Here is a 17461-nt window from a genome sequence, read left to right on the forward strand (position 1 = left end):
TGTCCTTCCATGAGTTTGACAGTCCCTCTCGCTGCTGATCTGGCATAAGGGACCACAGACCGGAGCCTGGATTTCCTGTCCCTTGGTCAGTAGGTCAGTCACCTTACCTGCCCCCACTGACACACACACACCCCTCTCACTGGTCAGCAGGTCTCTGTGGAGTGTCCCAAAGGACTGGTGATTCAGGACTGGACTCAGCATCCTTATTATTATTTTTTTTTTAGCATCCTTATTAAAACTAATACTATGCTCCTATAATCCCTTACAGTTTATTAAGGAGCCTTTCACCTGTGATGTCTTTTGAGCCCGCCAACAGCCCTCATCTTTCTGATGGGGAAATGGTTTAGATTACGTGTGTTAGCCAGACTCGTGCACTTCTGGGGACGGAGCTGGACCCTGACTTTAAGGGCTCGGACTGCCCCCACTGCCCAGGTTTCCATTCCTCCCATCAGGCCTCCTCTCCCCGGGTCTGCACCATGCACACATGTCTACAAAGCAGAAGCTGTCAGCCCTCCCGGCTCTTTGGCCTTGGATTATACGGAAACTTGGTTGCCTGACTCCTCTTAATCTGCTTTGTTTTCATCTGGTTTTTAACTTCTATTTGTCTCTCCTAAACCAGAGGAAATTCAATCAATCTCCTACACCAATCTCTGGAAATTCAAGTGTCAGTAACTCATTGGTTTCCTTACACACAGGTAAATTGTCCCCACAGTTTTGGAAGCAGGGTTTCCTTGTTCGTTTTTGACAGTTGGCTCAGCACACCCTGAGCATGCAGAACCAACACCAGTGAGTGTAAGTCACCTCAGTCTTTGTTTCTGCTTACAGTGCACCAACCCCTTTCAGGAGTAAGTCCCACTTTACCCGTACGCTGAGGCCCAGTGAAGTCAGGGGGCTTGCCCAAGGTCCCAGTCCTCAGGACCCCAGCGCATGCCTCTCTGACCCCATGGCTTGTGTCTCCTGAGCTCCAGGCCGGGGAGTCAGGAAGGCTCATGTGTGATTTCCCAAGCAATGGCTGGCTGTGCCGTGCTGGCACTTGTCAGGTGTGGTGGCCCCAAACTCCAGGGCTGGGAAGAAAGCAACAAGGGGAACAGGATCCACACGACCTTCCCAGCAGCAGGGCCAAGATGAGGGTGGGTGTTTGGGTTTGGAGAAACCCCCCCCCACCTTTCTCAGGAATAAAAATAAATTAAAAAACAGAGAGGGAAAGGAGACTACAGACTCTCGAAGAGGCCTCCCAAAGAGGTGGGAAGAGCTCAGTATCAAAATCTGGAGCCTGTCCATTCTGTTAGTTTGGCTGTTGCCTCACATTTGAGGAAATCTTTAAACAGGAGAGCTCTTGTATCGTCTTGGGTGGAGCAGGGGGGTGCAGCCCATGAGGTTGGCATCCAGCTCTGCCATCCAGCGGGAAAGAACCCCAGGGAAGTGAGCGGATGGTGTGAGCTCTCACAGAAGAGAAGATAGGCATTAGAAAGTACTTTGAAAAAGTAAGCTGCTGCTGTTTATGTAGCTTCTTGGCAAAGCAGACCACAGAGCCAGTGTCGCACGACTTCCTGCTGGTGGTTTTCTTTGGTCCTAGGGCAAGTGCGGGAGCTGTGCCCACAGAGAGGACTCTGGGGCATGGGTAAGATGAGTGGGGACCAGCCCACACAGCGAGTCCCGAGTCCCGGTGGAGGCTTTCCTTTCTCTCCTTCTCTCTCTCTTGTGGCCTTTAGCTTTCAGTAGCGAAATAATTGGCTTCCAGCTGTTTCTTTGGCCTCTTTGCTCAGAGAACTTCTGAAAGATTGCTCACTTGCCTTCACCTTTGGCAGTCGATAAGCTTCCATCCTCTCATTTTTCTCCAGAATGTGTTGCATCACCAGCCACGTGCACATCAGTCGGTTCCCCTCCCTTCCCGTCCTACCTCAGCCCCTAAGCTGAGCCTCACCTCCGTTGTTGTAGGAGACCTTTTGAATATGGAGACCTGAACCCTTCACCCAACTCTCACGCAGTACATCTTTCAGTATTCAAATAGATATTGGAATAGGGCTGTGTCTCCTATCAACAACTTTTTAGAAACCTGGTCTTGCCGCGGGAGAGTTCATCAGAAGAGACACTCAACAGTTGATGAGGAACTCTGACCGAAAAAAATCAAGCAAGCAAACAAAACATATGTTCAAGTGGTAGGCCCCAAAAGTGCTACCAGGAGGATCCTGTCAACTTAGGTGTGGTCCTGGTATTCTTCTTCTTGACCACCCTTGGTCAAGAGGACATATTCAGTTCTCTCAAACTCTCTTCTCGCCAAAATCCAGTCCATAGGGTGCATGACTCTGACAGGACACTAACCCATGTTAAGAGAACATTTATTAATGCCAGGTAAAGAGCTAAGTATTAAATACCTCCTGGGTATAGGACACTGTTCTGAAATACCAAAGGCTCACAGACACACATAATATACAGTTCTTATTCTCAGAGACTTTACAGGCTAATATGAACAACTAGGACAAATACACAGTGGAACATGGTGTCGGGAATAATGTCAGTAATAAAGTTTTATAAAATTTTCTGACATTTAAAGGATGCAAAGATCTTTTTCTGTTTGAAAGGGAAAGTTGCATAATGGTGTTAACATTTGAGATGGACCTAGGAGAATGAGTTGATTTGGATTGGCTGGAATGAAAGGAGAAGCAAGCATCTCTGGGGGAGGGAAGAGTGAGGGTACCGTCATGGAATTGTGAGTGGGTGGGGAAGAATTGAGTGCTCCCATTTGACGAGAGGCTAGCACGTAGGGGAGAGCAGTGTGAAGTACTCACTGGAAGATAGGCTGGGACAGCATCATGAAAACAAACTGGGCTACTCTATGAAAAGATTAATCTTTGTAGAGTGGTGATACAGGGATGGTGAGAGAGGGATGGTTAGGAGGGATGGTTAGTAATCCAGGCAAGAGGTGGTGAGGCTTTGGTGGAAACAGTGAGATTGGAAAGGGAGGGATTGAAGTGACCAGCATGCAGAGGTAGATTCTTTAGGCTTGAGGTGATGTGGAACCAGGAGGAACAAATAGGAATCCCATGAGCTCATATCTGGAAGATTAAGGAAATAAGGTACCAAAACAAGAATGTCTGAAAGAGGACCTGGGGTAGGGGGTGTTGATGAGTTTGGAGCTGGGCATGTTTAAGTGTTAGATGTCAGTTAGCACTGCAGGGAAAGGCATCTCTCTAGTAAATAGTTGGGTATTACGGATCTGGAGCTTCTTAAAAGAGCATTTCAAGAATTCTTTCCCTAGAGGTAGGTAAAGAGGCGATAGCGTTGAAGCCATGAAAACAGATGATATTACCAAAGTAAGTGTGAGGAGAGAAAGGAGGTCAAGGTAGAAATATAAAGAGTAGAGGAGCCATGGAAGCAGCTGGGGACAGCAGTGGAAAATGCAGAAGAAGGCCTGGGCAGGTGCACTAATGTGGCAGCCAGGGAAGGAACGAGAAGGCCTCCACAGAACAGAGGCCATTCTTCCAGGCTAGAGGTTCCAGGAAAGATTCTTCTGTGGATGTAGGCTTGGGAAACACAGCACTGTCAGATCAGCAGAGGAATGAAGAGAAAAGAAAAGGTTCAGTGTGGTCCAGCCAGCCGCCCTCATATGGGATTTTTCTCGGGAGTGCTTATGATCCCTGGGGTTGGCAGGCGGGTCCACGCTCCCACAAGCACCAGCACCAGCCGACGAGGATTAGCAGACCACTCACGTGTGGTCCTCACCACTGCTTATTGTCTCTGGCAAGACATTTCTTTGATGGGAGTTGGCAGCGTGGGGAGAAACTCTAGATCTGCTGACCCTGTTTTTTCTATCTCCTCAGAGTCTGTCATAGGGAACTGCATGGATCGAAGTTCTCCGGGACAAGCGATGGAGCTACCAGATCGCAATGGACTTGGGTACCCTGCACGCCCCCCTGTCAATGAGCACCACAGGCCCCGGACCCTCCAGAGACACCACACGATCCAGAACAGTGATGATGCTTATGTATGTCGGCCCCCTCCTGCCTCTTGAAAGTGGGATCCTAGCAGCCCCAAGCCTGACAGCAGACCTTAGTGGTATGGGGTCACGTCGACCCTTCCATTTTCCTCAACCAGAGTCCAGGACCCCTGGCAACTCTGCAAGCATGTCTTTGAATCACAGACCAGTCAAACCTATGCTCCCAACCTTAGCCTGAGAAATCCAGAGTAGTTGCTCTGTTCCTTCTGGTCTGAGTTATTGAACTTCTCCCTGAACAGTCTAAGCTCCAGTCCAAGCACATGAACCCTAGGCTCTTGGTTAGTCTTCTGACGGCTCCATTGGACCTTCTCAGATAAAGGGAACTAATCCGGTTCCGGAAAGCTTTGCTGTCCTAGAGCCAACTCCTAGGGCAGCGCTAATACAGTAGCAGCTAGCCACATGTGGCCGTTCATACTTAAATGTGTTTTAAATGAAATAAACTAGTGCCTCAGTCACCCTGGTCACATTGCAGGTGCTCATTAGCCACTTGTGGCTGGGGGCTCCGCAAAGGGCAGGTATAGAGCACTGCCGTGCTTCTGGGGCGGTGCTGTCCTAGGGCCAAGTCCGCGTGGTGCTGAGGATAAGTCAGAAACCCGGTTTTGGAAGGCCATGTAGTTGCTGAGGGCATGTGACCACCAATGGAAGTTCACTATGCCCTCCCGGCCCCCCACACACACACACACCCCTACCCCATGGGGTAAAGTGAGGCAGCCTCCCCCTGTGGATGGCACCCACCTCAGAGAGAGCGTGTCTGGGAGTGGTGCCTGAGGCTGCCCTTCACCCCCCTATTCGAGGGAACCGCTGTCTCTAAGGGTCACCTGAGGGTGGCACAGTCTCTGGTATTCCGACTTTTCCTATTTGTTTTCCACAGGTGCAACTGGATAACTTGCCAGGAATGAGTCTCGTGGCTGGAAAAGCACTTAGCTCTGCCCGGATGTCAGATGCTGTTCTCAGCCAGTCCTCACTCATGGGGAGCCAGCAGTTTCAAGATGGGGAGAATGAGGGTAAGGGCCTTATGCAGGCTGCCCCCCTCCCCTGTCTTCACCCGTGACTGGCCTCTTCTATATGAAGGGCTCATGGGAAGATGGGAAGCCACAGCTTCCCCACGGGGTCTGGACACAAAGCCCTTCGCACTTCTCTCCATCAAGAATGAGTGCACAGAGGAGCGTATCTGCTGGCTGAGTGCAGGGCCATCACGTCTATCTTTGTAATGCTTTGCTAAGATGCTGCTTTAATACTATTTTTCTAGTGATTGGGAGGTGTTGTGTTGTAAGTGACTGTGTCCCCCTCTCTTCAGCACCAGTGAAGGGAGGGTAGCATAAGAGATAGAAAGCATAAGCTGTGGAATGGACAAGTCTGCAAGAAATCCTGACTTTGCCCTTTATGGGTTTCACAGACAAGGCACTTAGCCTCTCTGGGCCCCAGGGTCCTCCACCCATAGAGTGGCCCAAACTAGATTGTTCTGTGAGGTTAATTGGGTTAGTATAAAGTACCTACAATGATGCCTGGAGCACAGAGAGTGCCCATAATCAGTGCCTGCAGGCAGTACAACGGCCAGCTCCGTGCCAGAGGTGAATCTCTGCAGGAGCGGCGTCTATGTGCTTGACAGGGAGATAGTGAAGGAACAGTGTGGCGGCAGGAGTCCTGGCCCAGCCCATAGCCACTAACACACAGACGGCATGCTGTGAGCTTGAATTCAGGACTGGGAGTCGGGCTCCAGGGTGCTCACATTTCTCTCCCCCCTCTCCCGCCCTTGCCCACCTACCACCTCCAGCCCCCAGCTCCCTGCAGATCTCACACGTTCTTTCTGGCCTCGCAGAATGCAGGGAGAGTCTGGTTGGTCACGAGCACCCGGACCTGACAGACGGCAGCCAGCATTTAAACTCCTCTTGCTATCCATCCACGTGCATTACAGACATTCTGCTCAGCTACAAGCACCCCGAGGTCTCCTTCAGCATGGAGCAGGCAGGCGTGTAACAGGGAACAGAGAGTGAGTATCTCCCTTCGGCCCCATGCCGGCTCCTGATCCATCGGGGCTTCCTTCTGTGCGCGGTGGCCAGTGACCTGGACGGGGCCACTCCTCCCGTCCTGGTCCTCCCATCGTCCTGCTCTGCCACATGAAGCACTGTGCTGGTTCCGGGGTGTGGGTGGGGAACACAGAGAATACCTGCTGGCCACAGTCCCTTGGTTTAATTATGGGGACAAGACACATGTTGAAAGTGCCTTCGCCTCCCAAGAAACGGAAGTGAGCTACGGCCTGGGAGGACAGGGCACCTCTGCCCCGGTGATAAGGAAAAGACGGTTCTGAACTACAGTCCTGAAGCAGGAAACCCAGTGGCACAACATGTCTAGCCATAGTGTTCAAGGCTGTGCTGCAATGGGAGGAATATTCCAGACGGGGACAACTCCGTGATCAGAGGCCAGGGGTAGGAAACAGGCATGCTGGCCAGCTGGGCTGGAGTAGCCCAGACACGCAGGGGGTGGCACAGCTTCTGTCTTTGAAAGCTGGGACGGAAAACCGTGAACGAACATTAAGCCACCTGCAAACCCATCTTAGAGCCTCCGCGTGGCAAACCTCTTAACCTGAGGTCACATGAGCCGGTTGCATTTCGTGAAAATTTTCAGGTGAATGTTGGAGCCTTTTGCTCCGGACTGATTCTCCTCTGTGTCTTCTCTGTTGCAGGTTTGTGTACAGCTCGGGAATGAAAAGGTTGACTTTAACCAACAGTATCTATAGCAGCGTTGCGCCAAATTGCCATTGTGTTTCTGTCCACCCAGAATGTCATGGCTCCTTTCCTCACATTGGTTCATCAGTGTGTGGTTCTTTTGGGTTCAGAGCGGGTTTTGCCATGTTTGCTTGTATGACCAAGTCACCAAGGAAATAAACAGGATACCCACGTTTGTCACCTTTTGTGAAAGTGTATTTGGTATATTTGAGTTGGTGGTTTGGTTTGGTTTGGTTTTGGTTTGAATTGGTTTTTTTTTTTTTTGGTATGTTTTCTTTTGGAGGTGATTTTCTTTCTTCTTTATCCCTCTCTTTTTCTTTTTCTTTCTTTCCTTCTTTCTTTCCTTTGTTGAGACAGAAGAACAAAGCAGTTAAAACCACAGAGGCCAGGAGACCCAGAGCCACTCCCCTCCCCAGCCTCCACCCACAGAGCACCCTCCATTCCTTTGTGTTGCTTACCCACAGGAGCAAATACTAACAGATAACAGCCTCTGGAATCTTAGTGCTAGGGACAGGGAGAGAGGAAGGGGCGATGGCCTCCGGCACTTGGAGACCAGAAAGAGAGTGAAAACAAACAAACAAAAAGACCCCCCAAGTCTGAACCCTGGGAAGGTCTTTCCTGCTGGGACCCAGGGAAACACTTGTCTGGCCCAGCCAGGATCGCATCAGAATGTTAACATGGAGGCCGGGAGTGGCCTGGCCTTGAGGGGTTGCCAGTTAGAGTGTCTCAGTGTGAGCCTTCTCTTTGGTGTATAACTCAGCTCCCCTCTTACAACCTGGAAAGTTGGTTGCCTTTGTCATCCTGCTGGTTCTACCCATAGACTGAACACCCAACAGTGGTACACTATGCTTTTTGTGTCACCTGTCATTCTCATTTGACAATGTGCTATACAAGGATTGTTTCTTCATACATGCGTGCACGCTTGCGCACGCGCACATACACTTCTCCCTTACAGCCTCTTTGACACAGGCAAGAACAGGAGGTTGTCTTGGGCCTTGCCTCCCTCCTAACCTTCTCCTCCTCCCTGGGCATCCTCAGCCCCTATTTTAATTCTTGATCATGTAGGAATTGTTTTGGGTAAATGTTGATATTATTGTTATTATTATTATTATTATTAATAAATAAAAACAAAGGAATTTTTGTTTAAAAGAGAAATGTCTAACCAGATTCTGTTCTATTGGAATTGTGACTTGCACCTTTTGTTCAGAGTACCTTCTGTAGACGTTGTACTTGTGAGCAGCTCTTACCTGCTAGTGACAGGTGTAGTGGTCTCCTCCCTCCCTCCCCCCCCCCCCCCCCCCAGGGCAAGCAGTGCCCACGCAACAGCAACTGTTTGCCGCTCTCTTTGTGTTTCTTCACTGTTAGAAACCAAAGTCTTCTCTGCTGGCTGGGGGCCGACAGAGGATCTGGCCTAGCTCCTTCGATCTTCAAAGCAAGAAAGAGATGTCCAATATTCTGACTCTTGATCCTTTTTCCTGGAAAAGGAGAGTGAAGGGTCCCCAGTCCGCTCCTAGTCTTTCATCCTGAATTTGCACAGAAGAAAAGCGGGTGTCCAGCATGGCCATCCTGATGTTGCTGACAGGATCCCCATGCAGCTTGTCCTTCTCACAGATACTGGCAGCTCAGCTCCTGGACCCAGCACCCCTCAAATGGATTTCTGCAATGCGAGAGCCTTTCTCGGCATCTGTCCCGCGTTTCCATGGTCCCCAATGTCCCCTCCACTTGGTGAGGCCACCAACTCCTCACCAGAAGGACGCTACCAAGAAGGCCCGAACAGCTACTGTTTGCCTTCTCTGGGCCCGTTCCAGCGCCGATGCCCCCAGCTGCCCCTTCACCCCCGCGCCCAGCCTGTTCTGTTTACATGGTACTGTGCTGATGGAAGAGCAGGCCGCCATCCTGCAGCAGCCGCCCGGGTGAAAGCCAGTGAGCCTATTAACCGTGCCATCTTGCGAACTACACTTGTAAAAGATCATTGCTTTGTATCGTAGTAACCGATATGCGCCGTATATGTTGAATGTATATGAATATAATTTCATATTTCTGCTCTTTGAAAATGTCAAAAGTATTTTTTCTTTCTCATTTATGTTGAACTAAAAATGAATTAAAAAGATCTCCAGACCCAAATTGTTGCATTAAGACTTTTAGTCTTTTTTATTTATTTATTTATTTTTTCCCCCGATGGGCAATTTTCAACTTACAAACTTAATACCAGGGGTTGTGAAAATAAAAACCGGATTACGATCCTATGTTGATATATTATTTGCCTTGTGGTTCAGAGTCTAGCTGGGAGAAGCATCCAGGTGGGTGGAGGCTGGAGGTTGAAGAAGCCTAACAAGCATAGGGTGGAGCTTTGAGCAATCCATTATCTCACCCCGCCTTGTCAAGGAGCATTCTCTAGAAGCCTGCACTCAGCCCACACTGTGTCCCCGAGCACCCAGCTTGGACTCTGCCCCCTCAGGAGGGAGCATCTGAGTTTGCTGAGTTGGATAGAAAACAGATTCTTTGAAAGGGTGCTTTTAAAGGAGTGGAAGGAGGTCCTCAAGGACTTGGGGCCTTTAGCCAGTCAGCCCAGTGATGGGATTGCCAAATAAGTGTTGGGCCAGAAAGGGGACTCCTCCTCTGGCTTTCCTCTTTTATTACTCCTGGACTCCAGAGGGCAGGGTAGAGTTCCCAGCATGGTCCCAGGCATGGCTAAGAGACAGCTGCTCGAGGTGCTTCTCTGAAGGAAGATTGCTGAAGCTGGAAGTACGGACTGGGTTTGTAGAAAGAATAGAAGAGGGAACTTACAAAAGCTTCTGCATCCACGGTGAACCAGACAGTCCCTGTGGGACTGTTTAGAACAGAAAGGGCCTTCCAAGGACCGTCTTCCAGAAATTGTCTGAATGCGAACCCACCCAGGGAAGGCTCGAGTGAGTGTCTCTGGGAGCACGCAGCGACATAGCCCAGTGCCTTTCACATCTCGTAACCACCTTCACAGCAGTGCCGCCCCCGTGAACTCAGCCAGGGCACCTTTGGGCCAGAGGTGGGATGAGCGTCCAGAGGAAGCAGGGTGCTGCCCTCCTGGACAAAGACCAGAGATCTGAGCTCTAGAAAGCAGAAGCCGTGTCCACAGATCCTTCCCAACCTTCATTCTGACATTCTGCTGCCCACCCACCCCACACTCCTCCCCATCCAAGGCAGGAATTCAGAGGGCTGGTGCGCCGCCAAGGCACCCAGCCTCGGCTTGTGCAGGTCACAGATGAGCCACCTGTGCCTGGGGCTCCGGGTTACAAGGCCCCGACGAATGGCCTAACTCGGGGATCTATCACCAGGAGCTGCGACAAAACTGTCAAAAAGGAAATGTGGGGGCGGGGGCTCCTTCCTCTCCTGCTCAGCTGGAACCATCCCAAGCCCAAGTCTCCCCATTCAGTCATTTCGAGTGGGGTCCGTGATGCACAGCAGTTCCTCACGCTTGACTTTCCTCCCAAGGCTCCCTTCAGATGACCCTTTACCATCCTGGTGACCCTTCCTTTAGTGTGCCAATGTCACTCATCAAGCAAATATTTGTTGAGTGTCTGTTATGTGCCAAGCCTAGCAGGGGACAGAGTCCTTCCAGTGCAGACTGACCAGTGTGACACTGGGACGTGAATTGTGAAATGAGTCGCTAATCATTCTGAGCAAACTCCACTGCTGCAGTCAGCTAGCAGCGCTCCCGCGTGTGTCGAGGAAGCCAGGGCCAGCCGCCTTGGCGACCTTCTTCAGAAACGGGCACTCTGGAGAGTCCCAAGACCAAGGAAAGAGGGCATGGTGACACGGCGCCCACCCTGGGGGGCCTTCGCTAAGCAGCGAGCGCAGTCCGTGGGCCCTGGACGCCTCTCACGGGGACCGGCTGCACCGCAGGCCGGTTCTGGGAGGCACAGGGGCTTCCTCTCCGAAATCCTAGTAATCACTGCACTCCAGTAGAAACAGTAGACAGACACGCTAGTGATCAAGTATAATAAAAAAAAAGAAAGCTTGCGGGGGCGCCTGGGTGGCTCAGTCCGTGAAGCATCTGCCTTCAGCTCAGGTCATGATCCTGGGGTCCTGAGCTCGAGCCCCATGTGGGCCTCCCTGCTCAGGGGGGAGTGCTGCTCCCTCTCCCTCTGCCTCTCCCCTTGCTTGTGATCTCTTTCTCTCTCTCTCTCTCTCTCTTTCTCTCTCTGCGTCGATAGAGAAAGAAAACATTTGCTGCTTGTGAGGATGCTGTCAAGGCACTCCATAGCCCCGACACCTTGAGATCCCTGAGCTGGGAAACCGAGGAGCCCCTGATCAGAACACACGGGCTGGGAGGGCCGGCAGCCAGGCCTCCTGACTCCCGCTCCTGGTAGCGCCAAGTACTAGCGGCTGGAGGCCAAGGGCGGCTCTTGGCAGCTCTGAGCGGCTGTCTTCTCATACGCAAGGCAACAGCGAAAATACTTGCCTGCCGGGCTTTCCAGGGACGATCGTGGAAGTGCTTCGGCCACTAAGGCACTACACCAATGTTGGAATTAGGTTTAGCCATAATAATCATTTCGGCAGTGAACCAAAGAGAAGGGCGTAACCATGGCACGTAGCTTGGAGTCCAACCAGTAAGTTTCTGAGATCCCCCAAGTGCCGGGTGCGGCGAGCTCTACCCCCCAAAAGAAAGGAGGCCTCTCTTGGCCGGAGACATCCATGAGCTGCCCCCTGAGGGGACCGGCCTCGCCTCTGCTCCTTAAACCACTGGCCGGAAGCTGGGCGGGCCAAGGGGCGGCCCAGGCGGACTGTTCAGTGAGACCAGCTCCTCTGCAGGGCCCCGTGGACTCTGCGGCTGGGTCAGTCGGGAGCGGGGGCCCCAGATCTCAGCATCTGCAAGTCAGGGCCGCACAGAAAATTGTGAGTCCCTGAGGTCTCAGCTCTGGGCTGACAGTACAAGCGTGTTCAGTGGGAGCAAGGGGATAAAATGCCGGAAATTGGGATTATGGGACACAGAAGGGTTACGAAGTGCCAGCTACCTTTTGGTTTTGCCACGGATGTTCAAATTTGGTGCTTGAAACAACACACACTTATTACCTCAGTATAGCTCTAGAGGTCAAAAGTCCCAAGGGGTCACACAAAGCTGAAATCCTGGTGTCAGCAGAGCTGCCTTTCTTGGAGCCGCAGGAGAACATCCGTTTCCTCACCTCCTCCAGCTTCCGGAGGCCTCGCACACTGCCGGGCTCTGGCCTCCTCCCTGCACATCGCCCTGACCTGCGCTGCTGGCCCCTGGTCTCTTCTCGCTCCTGCCTCCCTCTTGTATGTACAAGGCCCCTTGTGCTGACACTGGGCCCACCTGGATAACCCAGGAAAATCGCCCACCTCAACGTCCTTGTAATCTCACATCTACAAAGCCCCTTTTGCCACGGGTCAGTCCCAGGTCCGGGGATTAGGACCTGAACATCTTGGGGCGGGGGGGGGGGGGGGACGTTATTCCGCCTGCCGTACCCCCCTGCCGAGACGCTAGGGATGGCATGGTCCATCATTGTCTCGTTCCACAGATAAGCTGCTGCAGCTCGCCCAGGATCACACGGCTGGGGTTCAAACCCGAGCCTGTCCAGCCCCAAGCCTCTTATCAGGAGACCGGCTACCGTGGGAGCAGCCCGGAGCCGGGCAGCCCTGGGACCTGGAGGACAGCAGGGAGATTCCTGGGCAGATGATGCAGGGTGCATTTCTATCCCGGGTGCATCCAAAGTCCATCCCTGCCTCCGACGTGCCGAGAGACCAGAGGCAGAGGGCACAAGGCTCCCCTGTCCCCAGCTTCCTGGTGTGCAAGGTGGCGGGGCGGGGGGAGGCCGCCGGCTGATGGCTCTGACTCAGGCCCTGCAGTGAGCTGGCGTCCGAGGCGCTGGGCCTCCCGGGAGAAGCCCTGCCGAGCGGCGCTGCCGACACCCCGGGCACAGGGTGCTCTGCGTTACCGGGGCTCCCTGCGCCTCCAACGGCTCGAGCCATTTTTGTCTCCTTCTACTGAGAGGAAACCGAGGCTCGGAGACATTACAGCACTGGCTCGCGATCCTCCTCCAGGATTTTGCAAATCGGGGGCAGAGCGAAGCGAGTAACCAGCTCCCCTGTGGCCTCCCACTGCAGAGGTCTCCTCCCCACCCCCGCGGGGACCCCTAAAGTCCGGTATGCCCCTCACTGTGTGCACTCCAATGTAAACAGGAACCAGGCAAAGATACACGGATTCAACTGAAGTGCCTGCCCTTTGTTCTGACATTGTGCCCTTTCATGATGTTAAAAAAAAAAAATCTTTTCTCTTTTGAAGTGCTGGGCGCGGCAGAGGGTGGCATTTGGGGGAGACAGTGGTTGACTTTTTTACGCGACAAAATAAAAAGTTGGCAACTCCGAGTGGGTCTCTAGATTTTGTTTTGAAATGTCAGAGCCCCCCCCACCCAAGTCTCTACCTGGGAAGCACGGAGCCCTCCCCAGGGTCCCCAGGTCACTTCCTGGCACCACAGGCCCCTTGGGTCAAGGGTTTGGGAGGCCTGAGAGAGCCTGCAGAGAGGTCTGCTGACCTGTTGGGACAAAACAGGCCACAGCGTGTTGGTGGGAAGACCGCTGCCTCTGGAGAAGAAAGGCAGGGTGGGGGCAAAGTAATCTCCCTGGAATCTAAGGGGCTGTGGGGGAGCACACCTCCTGACGGGAGGAGGCCCAGCGGTCCCTGGCCAGCCGCTGTCTCTTGCTTCAGTCCCTCCACTCCCCTGCTCCACGGGCACAGGGGACAGTGGGGGACACATCCCTCCCAGCACCACCACCACCAGGAGGGATGGGTGCAGAGGACCCCGATCCTGGGGACCTGCAAGCCTGCAACCACCCCCCCCCCCCCAGTCCCCAGTCCCGTCTGACCCCTTGATCCCTGGCCTGGTGGCCCCCGCGCAGCCTCCTGTTTGCCCACTCTATTTGTCCGGCCCCGGGGACAGGGATGATCCTTGAACTCTGAGTTCCACATGGCTGGGACCAGTGAGCAGCAGCAGCAAGGCCTGGGTTGGGCTTATCAGCCTCCCTGCCGGGCCCCTGCCCCTGCCCGGAGACATAAATAGGCGGGGAGAGCGGGCCCGGCAGGCTCCTGAGCGCCTGGTGAGTGCCGCTGCCTGTCCCCCAGCCCGGGCCCTGTCCCTGGGACTCCGGGGGCCTGGCTGCGGGCTGTGCCCTGCCTGGGGACCCTCTCCTGCCCCAGAAGAACGGGTGGGGGCGCACAGGGCTCCTCCACGCTAACGGCCGCCCCACTCACCAGGACCCTCTTCTCCCGCAGGTCCCCTGTGTCCCTTCAGGATGAAAGCCGCACTGCTGACCTTGGCCGTGCTCTTCCTCACGGGTAGGTGACCCCAATCTAGGAAGCCCACTGCTGTGGGGGCCCTTCTCCCACGCTCCTGCGGGCCACCCTCCTGGGCACTCCCGGACCCCTCACCCCTGCCTGCAAGCCTGGCATTTCAGCCCCGATCGCCCTCTGGAGCGGGCCTGACCTGGGTCTCCCCTCTCACCCCCAGGGAGCCAGGCTCGGCACTTCTGGCAGCAAGATGAACCCCAGTCACCCTGGGATCGGGTGAAGGATTTAGCCACCGTGTATGTGGACGCAGTCAAAGACAGCGGCAGAGACTATGTGGCCCAGTTTGAAGCCTCCGCCCTGGGAAAACAGCTGAAGTATGGACCCAACCTGGGGTGCAGGGGGTAGGGGTGGCCGGTTTGGGGGGCACAGAGAGGCCTGCGGGAAAATGCAGCCAGACCAGCCGAATCCCCACCTGCTATTTCCTGGGCCCCCACTGAAGGCCTGGAGAAACGGGAACGGGATCCCCCCAATAACCACCGTCTCAGAACTCGTTTTAGGGAGAACAGGGACGGAGCGCCCAGCAAGGGGTTAGATCCGAGCAGGTGCGCCCGGCAGCGCGCCCCCCACCCTTAGCTCCTTCCTCCTCTGCTCCCGGCCAGCAACCCGGCGGCCTTCTCGGAGCGGACGATGGACTGGAGTATAGGGACTGGTCCTCGAGGCCCGGCTTTGGGGACGGGCAGCACGGGGCACCCGACCCAGCCCCGTGTCTCCCGGCTCCTCGGTCCATCAGCACCGGGGCACGCGGCGCGGGGTGCGCGCCAGGGGCTGCCCTGGGGGAGGCGCCCGGCGGGGGCAGCTGCTGCTCGGGCCTCACCGCCGGCCGCCGCGGGGAGCCGGGCCCGCAGCTCGGGCGCTGTCCGGGGTTCCGCGGGAGGCCAGCCCTGACGCCCTCGCTCCGCCCGCCCCTGCAGCCTGAAACTCCTGGACAACTGGGACAGCCTGAGCAGCACGGTGACCAAGCTGCGCGAACAGATCGGCCCGGTCACGCAGGAGTTCTGGGATAACCTGGAGAAGGAGACGGAGGTGCTGCGGCAGGAGATGAGCAAGGACCTGGAGGAGGTGAAGCAGAAGGTGCAGCCCTACCTGGACGACTTCCAGAAGAAGTGGCAGGAGGAGGTGGAGCTGTACCGCCAGAAGGTGGCGCCGCTGGGCTCGGAGCTGCGCGAGGGCGCGCGCCAGAAGCTGCAGGAGCTGCAGGAGAAGCTGAGCCCGCTGGGCGAGGAGCTGCGGGACCGCGCGCGCACCCACGTGGACGCGCTGCGCGCCCAGCTGGCCCCCTACAGCGACGACCTGCGCGAGCGCCTGGCCGCGCGGCTGCAGGCGCTCAAGGAGGGCGGCGGCGCCAGCCTGGCCGAGTACCACGCCAGGGCCAGCGAGCAGCTGAGCGCGCTCGGCGAGAAGGCCAGGCCCGCGCTCGAGGACCTGCGCCAGGGCCTGCTGCCCGTGCTGGAGAGCTTCAAGGTCAGCCTGCTGGCTGCCATCGACGAGGCCACCAAGAAGCTGAACGCGCAGTGAGGCGCCCCCCGCCCCGCCCCGCCCCGTCCGTCTGTCCGCCCGCCCGGCCCTCGGAACAAACGCTTCCCACGCGGGACGCCCGTGTCGGGCGCGCGGGTTTGGAGGCCGCGGCTGTGATTTTTAAACAATAAAATGTGCTCCGAACCCTGGACGTTCTTTCTTGGGCGGAGGGAGTGGGGGGGGGGGCGGGGGCGGGGGGCCCTGCGGTGTCGCGGCCCGAGGGCAGCAGGCCCGGGTCCCCGCGAGGCCGCGCTGCGGAGCCAGGTCGCGGGGCGCCCTCCCCCGGGGCGGGGCGCACGCAGGGGCGCGGAGGACCATCCGAGGGGCGCCGCCCCGAGCCCGAACCTGCGAGCCCCCGACTGGGACCCGCCGCAAACAGGGCAGGGCCTCCGGCAGCCCTCGCGCTCCGGGCCAGCCGGGGAGGGCCTCAGGGAGCCCCTGGGGCTGAAGGATGGGCCCGGCTCCCGCGAGGGCTTGGCCTTTGCTCCTGCCTCCTTTTTTTTTTTTTTTTTTTTTAAGATTTTATTTATTTATTCATAGAGACACAGAGAGAGAGAGAGAGAGAGAGGCCGAGACACAGGCAGAGGGAGAAGCAGGCTCCATGCAGGGAGCCCCACGTGGGACTCGATCCCGGGTCTCCAGGATCACACCCCGGGCTGCAGGCAGCGCTAAACCGCTGCACCACAGAGGCTGCCCTCCTTTAGTAATTCAAAAAATGAAGAAAAAGATGAGCCCCTTTCCTTTTTTTTTTTTTTTTTTTAATTTTATTTATTTATGATAGTCACACAGAGAGAGAGAGAGAGAGAGGCAGAGACATAGGCAGAAGGAGAAGCAGGCTCCATGCACCGGGAGCCCAACGTGGGATTCGATCCCGGGTCTCCAGGATCGCGCCCTGGGCCAAAGGCAGGCGCCAAACCACTGCGCCACCCAGGGATCCCCCCTTTCCTTTTTTTTTACAAGGGCAGCAGGCCACTCCTCACACCCCTGCCCCTTCCAGGATTGGAGGGTATTTCCTCCCACACGCTGTCAGCCGGCTATCCCCTGGGGGGCCCCCAAGCCTGGGTCACCACAACAATCCCCACCTCTTGCAGGTGATGAGCCCATTTTTATCTCCAAGATGCCCTCGTGTCCTCCATCCCACCACCTCCTTCCCCAAATCCTGGCCGTGCCACCCCCGCATCCATGGTACAGATGAGAAAGCTGAAGCTGTGTGAAGTCACTCGCCAAGGATCAAGAGCAGGATGGACTGGGCTGCCCTTTCCAGACCCATCCCGGCTCTTTAAAAAAAACAAAACTGTGTGGCCGGGCACTCAAGTGCACACCCACCGCTGGGCACACATGCACGCACGTTCTCAAGTAGAATGTCCTTGTCCGCAGCTGGCCCTTCTTCACACTCAAGGATGCCCCCCCCCCCCCCGTGTGCACACACATCACTTCACTGGGCAGTGCACTGATGGAGCTTTCTCTACTGTCCCCCCAAGAGCCCTTTGCCCACCCCCCGCCACTCCCCTCATGTCCAGTGTGTCCTGAAAATTCTTGGATAAATAAGTGGGCTTTGGAGTTCTAACCATCCAGAGCTGCAAGGGGTGTGAAGCCCGGATTCGGGTGAGAACACTTTCCAGGTGCGGGTACTACCCCGGCCGATTTGGGCCAGAAGATTAGCCCAGGTGGATTGCCAAGGACAGAGTGGATGTCTCCAAGTGGGATTGGGTGCACTGATGCCACCAAGAGGTGACAAGGAGCCCTCTGACACCCAGTGTAGGCATCACTAAGTATTTAATGTATCAGCTGAGCAGAGTAGGAAGAGCAGGTGACCTGGGCTTGAGGTCCGGCTCTGTCATTTGCTGACTCCATGACACTGGGCAAGGGCCTTCATCTTTCTGA

General features: G+C 55.4%; 2 protein-coding genes across 11 annotated transcripts in view; both read left to right on the forward strand.

The window, feature by feature from the left end:
• Positions 1 to 8847, forward strand: part of SIK3 (SIK family kinase 3) — a 243025-nt gene extending 234178 nt beyond the window's left edge. For 6 of the 10 annotated variants that reach the window (XM_025465406.3, XM_025465410.3, XM_025465409.3 and 3 more), the window contains 4 exons: positions 3822 to 3985; positions 4869 to 5001; positions 5772 to 5987; positions 6681 to 8847. In XM_025465406.3, coding sequence (XP_025321191.3) covers positions 3822 to 3985; positions 4869 to 5001; positions 5772 to 5974 — 500 coding nt within the window. In that variant the 3' untranslated portion in view covers positions 5975 to 5987; positions 6681 to 8847. The remainder of the gene's footprint in view (positions 1 to 3821; positions 3986 to 4868; positions 5002 to 5771; positions 5988 to 6680) is intronic. The other 4 variants (XM_025465408.3, XM_025465412.3, XM_025465411.3 and 1 more) reach the window with 1 other exon arrangement.
• Positions 8848 to 13693: 4846 nt separating this feature from the next.
• Positions 13694 to 15721, forward strand: APOA1 (apolipoprotein A1). The gene is made up of 4 exons (XM_025465415.3): positions 13694 to 13812; positions 13988 to 14050; positions 14223 to 14376; positions 14974 to 15721. Exons 2-4 carry the CDS (start codon positions 14008 to 14010, stop codon positions 15575 to 15577), a joined length of 801 nt encoding a protein of 266 aa, XP_025321200.1. The 5' UTR covers positions 13694 to 13812; positions 13988 to 14007; the 3' UTR covers positions 15578 to 15721.
• The last annotated feature ends 1740 nt before the right edge of the window (positions 15722 to 17461 follow it).

This window comes from Canis lupus, chromosome 5 (assembly GCF_003254725.2).
Source record: "Canis lupus dingo isolate Sandy chromosome 5, ASM325472v2, whole genome shotgun sequence".
Classification (NCBI taxonomy): Eukaryota; Metazoa; Chordata; class Mammalia; order Carnivora; family Canidae; genus Canis; species Canis lupus.